The sequence below is a fragment of the Octopus bimaculoides genome, chromosome 14 (assembly GCF_001194135.2).
Source record: "Octopus bimaculoides isolate UCB-OBI-ISO-001 chromosome 14, ASM119413v2, whole genome shotgun sequence".
Taxonomy (NCBI): domain Eukaryota; kingdom Metazoa; phylum Mollusca; class Cephalopoda; order Octopoda; family Octopodidae; genus Octopus; species Octopus bimaculoides.
Genome location: NC_068994.1, coordinates 6,512,380 through 6,513,081, shown reverse-complemented (window position 1 = coordinate 6,513,081; position 702 = coordinate 6,512,380). Strand labels below are relative to the sequence as shown.

The following is a 702-nucleotide window of genomic DNA, read 5'->3' as shown; positions in this document are numbered from 1 at the left end:
ATATATATATATATATATATATATATACATATACATATATACGACGGGCTTCTTTCAGTTTCCGTCTACCAAATCCGCTCACAAGGCTTTGGTTGGCCCGAGGCTATAGTAGAAGACACTTGCCTAAGGTGCCACGCAGTGGGACTGAACCCGGAACCATGTGGTTGGTAAGCAAGCTACTTACCACACAGCCACTCCTGCACCTATTTTACAATGAAATTTTTATACAAATACCATTCCAATGGTATAAAGTATGACTATATCGGAATTTATTGTGATAAATATTTTTTAGAGGGAAGCAGATGAGGACTTTTGGATAATTCACACCAATTGACTGTTTCCTCATGACATTCAGAAAAATGAATAGTTTTAATGGAATTTTCTACAAATATCTTTCAGGAAGTGGAAATTACAATTATTCTGAAATTTAGATGCAAACAAAAAGCAGTACTGACCGGTACAGTTTTAGAATCCTCAACTGACCTCAGGAACGCATAAACAGCAGTGGGGATTGAAGACTGTGAAGACACACCATGACCTGCAATGAAAGAACGAAAGAAAGAAATTAAGGAAGAAGACACAAAGAAGCAAAAACAAAAAGACAGAAAGAGAGAGAGTGAGTGTGTGTGTGTTGGGGGGGGGGGAAGATACAAATGATATAAGGGAAAGAAAGAAAATATAAAGAAATGGGTAAAAAGGAAA

At 36.9% G+C, this 702-nt stretch overlaps 1 protein-coding gene across 1 annotated transcript in view; it reads right to left on the bottom strand.

The window, feature by feature from the left end:
- Positions 1-702, bottom strand: part of LOC106873393 (ADP-ribosylhydrolase ARH3) — an 11,277-nt gene that overhangs the window by 1,175 nt on the left and 9,400 nt on the right. Inside the window, exon 6 of the mRNA XM_014920739.2 lies at positions 456-538. Within this exon, the coding sequence (XP_014776225.1) occupies positions 456-538 (83 nt within the window). The remainder of the gene's footprint in view (positions 1-455; positions 539-702) is intronic.